Consider the following 4,794-nt stretch of genomic DNA (forward strand, 5'->3'; position numbering starts at 1 on the left):
CCAACGTTTAGTGGATGCCAAATACATTTTAAAGTTTTAACACTACTGACCCATCAGGCAACAAAGTGAAAGTGACCCAGAGTGTCATCCCTTTGCAGGTATTCTGCTAACCACAAAGTCAAGTGCTCAACATTTCCATTAGCTCTTTAGAGCTTGAGTGCTTTTCTGCTCCTCTGAAAACTGAGCCCTGACATTTATCCGGATGGGATGCCTCGCCAAGTGACAAGGTTTTAAATGATCATTGAATAATGTTCCTCTTAGCATCAGGAAGGAATTTGAAGTGCCACAGGAGGGAAGGGAGGAAGGGAACATTTCTGTAGATGCCACTGACAAAAAACAATCTAGTAGTAGAAGGTTTTCTTACTTGCCCAAGAACCTGTAAAAGTGAGGTCTTCAGAATTACCTTGATAAAAAGAAGACATATTTTATTAGTTTATACAATGGTAAGCATAAGTAAAAAATATTTTTATTTTTAAAAAGCCAACTTAAGTATTAGAATGTAACAGCATAATACTTAATAATATACATAAACACAGAAGTACAGCAATCCCATAACTAAAACGTACAACTTACTAATTTTTAAAACACAGATGTTTCAATTTTTTCTTAGAAATGAGTCTAGCTTTCAGTACTGCTCCAGCTGTTGCACAATAATTGGAACATGCACCACATTTACAAAAAGGCCAAACAGCCCATCTTTAGATTTGTTTAGTATTTATTTTCATTAATTACATATTTTAAAATACATATTTTAAAAGACTGAATTATGCAAAAATTACACAGCAATGCAAACTAGCTATAAAATAAATTTGTATTACTCACTTCATAGTGACAGTCTGAAGAAGAGTAAATATTCAACTCTGGAATCCTGCTGTCATTCTGAGGCTGAGCAATATGCAGTTTTGCAGAAATCTCAGTCAAAGATGGAACTCTGAAACAGCAACTCAACTTGTAACTGTTGTCCTTATAACCAAAAAAAGAAACCCCAAACATGCCTTAGTCTTCAGCAAGTGCACATAAAGCAGACCTAGTAGACAAGTGTCACCACAAGCTATGAGCAAAATGGTATAATGAACTTGTTCATACTGTCACAAAGAACAACGTAATACTCTCAATCCACTGCCCCCTGACTCATGAAGGGACACGGTACTAATGACAATAGACAAGTCTAGCATTAATGTCCACACTGCCTCACAGAACATGTAAATATGCTGAGTAACAAGAATGGGAAGGACAATTCTCAAGAATACAATTCAGTTTCCTGCAAGTATTAAGCTGTTAGAAAATAGAAGGGGGGGAAACAGGGAGGTATCCTTAGGGCAGGCAGTTTTCAAACCATCTAAAATCATAGAATCATAGAATGGTTTGGGCTGGAAAGGACCTTAAGATCATCTAGTTCCAACCCCCCTGCCATGCGCAGGAACATCTCACACTAAACCACGTCACCCAAGGCTCTGTCCAACCTGGCCTTTAACACAGCCAGGGATGGAGCATTCACTACTTCCTTGGGCAACCTATTCCAGTGCCTCACCACCCTCACTGGAAAGAACTTCTTCCTTATGTCTAACCTGAACTTCCCCTGTTTAAGTTTGAAGCCATTACCCCTTGTCCTACCACTACTTTCCCTAATGAAGAGTCCCTCCCCAGCATCCTTATAGGCCCCCTTCAGATACTGGAAGGCTCCTATGAGGTCTCCACGCAGCCTTCTCTTCTCCAGGCTGAACAGCCCCAACTTTCTCAGCCTGTCTTCATACAGGAGGTGCTCCAGCCCCCTGATCATCCTCGTGGCCTCCTCTGGACTTGCTCCAACAGCTCCATGTCCTCTTTATGTTGAGGACACCAGAACTGTACACAATACTCCAAGTGAGGTCTCACGAGAGCAGAGTAGAGGGGCAGGATCACCTCCTTTGACCTGCTGGTCACACTTCTTTTGATGCAGCCCAGGATACGGTTGGTTTCTGGGCTGCAAGCACACACTGCCTGCTCATGTCAAGCTTCTCATCAACCAACACCCCCAAGTCCTTCTCCTGTATCATTTGATTTTGTCAGGACTATGCTGCTGAAGCAACTTACAGCTGCTGGTGATCCAAACTCTGGCTTACAGGAAGAAGCCAGCATCCATAGCACCCTCTAATCCTCACTCACGAAGGGTCAAAGATTATGCTGAGAACTTGAGACCAGCAAATCTGACTTCCTTTTTGAGCAGATTAGTGGGTACTATTAAACAAATAGTGAATATTCTTATTCTAAGGAAAAGTCAAAATGACTTTGTCAACAAGGGCAAACAAGTATATGAGGAAAAGATGCAGAAGCCAAACTCATGACTGAAGAAGTTATATCAGAAATATTACCACAACAGGATGCAATCTTCCTTCAAAAGCCTATCAAGAAATAAGTTATAATTGTTGAAGTCCTTACTTCGCTACAGTTATGGAGTCTTCATGTGACCAGGGTATATGAAGCCTGTAAACACTAGGTTTTCTTTCTGAAATGGAAGAGAGTTAAAAATATAAATTTAAAAAAGAACAAGATGTGGCAACCATCTCCAAAAGCTAAATGCAAGTAAAACAAAGGTGGCATGTAGATCACTATACTGAATCACTGGGCTTGCAGTAACATTGCAGCTGACATTGCAGTGCAAATCAGTGCAGTTAGCATTGAACAAAAATGACATTTTTTAACTCATGTTGTTAGAGAAAAAGACAGAGAGACATCAAATGTTCAAAGGCAGGACAGTTATGAGAAAACATCTAGTTTTCAGCACAAAGCTGTAGCTTCAAGCTAATAAATCCATCGGGTTTTTTTTGGAAACAAACTCCTTTATCATCCCATTTTGTTTCAGTTTATGTAGCTCAATATTCAAATTTGAGCCCCAGAATTAGCAAATAAAAATCCTAGCCAGATGTTCTGTTCTTAAGAAACACTTCCAACATAACGCAGCATCCTACTGAAAGTTAAACTTCCCTTTGCTGGGAAGTAAGAAAAACAAACAAAAGAGGACTAATTCCACATTTTCTTTGAGCTATCCTTAACAACAAGTGGAAGTGAGAGACATTAGCAGAAAAATTTGAAGAGATTACAACAGTACTTCCTAAGCCCCACTGCATGGGAGGACTTTTGCTTCCACCAGCTTCTGTCTTGAGAACTCTCCTGGTTTCCTCTGGGATAAAGTTAATTTTCTTCCTAGTAGCTGGTGCAGTGCTGTATTTCAGCTTTAGTCTGAGAACAGTGCTGATAACACACTGATAGTTTAGTTCTTGCTAAGTAGCACTTGCCCTAATCAAGGACTTTCCTGTCTCATGCTCTGCCATGAGGAGGGGCACAGGAAGCCAGGAGGAAGCAGAGACAGGACACCTGACCCAAACTGGCCAAAGGGCTATTCCATACCACAGCACGTCATGCCCAGTATAGAAACTGGGGGGAGTCACTCGGAAGGCCAGATCGCTGCTCGGGTCGGGCTGGGTATCAGTCAGTGGGTGGTGAGCAATTGTATTGTGCATCACTTGTGTTTCTAGGGTTTTATTTCTCTCCCTCTTTTTGTTGTCTCCCTTTTCATTACTACTACTATTATATTTTACTTTATTTCAGTTATTAAACTGTTCTTATCTCAACCCACAGGTTTTACCTTTCTTTTCCTCACAATTCTCTTCCCCAACCCACAGCGGGGTGAGGGGTGAGCATGGTACTTAGTTGTGTTAAACTGAGGGGTTGAATCACAACACTTAAACTTATATTTTAGAAGACTTACACTTACCTTTAAGTGACTGGCAGTGGCCCTCTATATAAATTTTGAAAGCTTGATATATCTAGAGCATTAAGAAAAAAAGGAAAAAAAGAATCATTTGCATTCTCCAAACAGTGGTTACATTACCCAAAAAAATTAAGTAGTATTCTTACTCGGTTGAAGTGCTGGAGCTGTACATTGTAAAGTAAGCCAGTTGAATTTAATAGAATTTTGCTTGAAGAAAGCCCTATAAAGGATGTATTATTTGCACATATTAGATAAAATTATTTGAGAACTCACTGCATCTTCTGATAATTTTTTTTCCAGGAGACTCATGTGCTTCTATATATAGTAGTCAAAACCCCCACATTTCTTATTTGTCTGTTACTAACAAAAGTAGTATTAACTTCAGTAAAAACAAGCCACAAAAAAACCCCTCCTGATCATTGGAATTTTTAGGCACATTTACAATCCAAATATTAGTAATATTAGTTTTCCATTTTTTTCCCAAAATTAATGAGCTATACTTACCAAATGAAAACAGATGTGTTACAGGAAGCTGTACTGTTCTGGAATCCTCTTGGAAGAATTCACAGTCCAAAGTATACTGCAATTCAGGATATTAAATAGAGATCTAAACCAAGCACAAGACCATAAAGCCTTTGCATTTGCCAGATTCTATTCACGGGCTCAGGGAGAGTCACAAATACTGAAAAGCCACCTCTCTGCACTGCACTGATAGTGTGAATACACAGCTGGCAGATAGTTTGTTCCTGCACACAGCTGTACAAGCTTGGGTGGCTTAAGCATGACTTCCAGGTTACTTTAGCTCTCACCCAGTTTCAACAGCCTTCAAAAGGCTATTCAAACAGCTGAGAATGACTAGAATCCAGTTCACATCCCTGCTTCTGGGGTACATCTTTTTTTTACTGGGGGCACTGGGGAGGTTTGAAAAGGAGAGCGACTTCTCCAAGCAAAATTGTATCTCTGGATACAATTTCCTAAGCAAAAAGAGCCTTTAGTTTTTCCTCCAAAAAGTTTCATCAGGCAAAAGCAAACCACATATCCAG

General features: G+C 39.9%; 1 protein-coding gene across 1 annotated transcript in view; it reads right to left on the reverse strand.

Annotated features, from left to right (window-relative positions):
• PGAP1 (post-GPI attachment to proteins 1) overlaps window positions 1–4,794 on the reverse strand; it is a gene marked incomplete at both ends in the record, with an annotated part of 22,401 nt that overhangs the window by 2,144 nt on the left and 15,463 nt on the right. The window contains 6 exons of the mRNA XM_010022731.1: window positions 365–403; window positions 823–931; window positions 2,419–2,485; window positions 3,755–3,806; window positions 3,898–3,971; window positions 4,256–4,331. Coding sequence (XP_010021033.1) covers window positions 365–403; window positions 823–931; window positions 2,419–2,485; window positions 3,755–3,806; window positions 3,898–3,971; window positions 4,256–4,331 — 417 coding nt within the window. The remainder of the gene's footprint in view (window positions 1–364; window positions 404–822; window positions 932–2,418; window positions 2,486–3,754; window positions 3,807–3,897; window positions 3,972–4,255; window positions 4,332–4,794) is intronic.

Source organism: Nestor notabilis, unplaced genomic scaffold (genome assembly GCF_000696875.1).
Source record: "Nestor notabilis isolate BGI_N333 unplaced genomic scaffold, ASM69687v1 scaffold12249, whole genome shotgun sequence".
NCBI lineage: Eukaryota > Metazoa > Chordata > Aves > Psittaciformes > Psittacidae > Nestor > Nestor notabilis.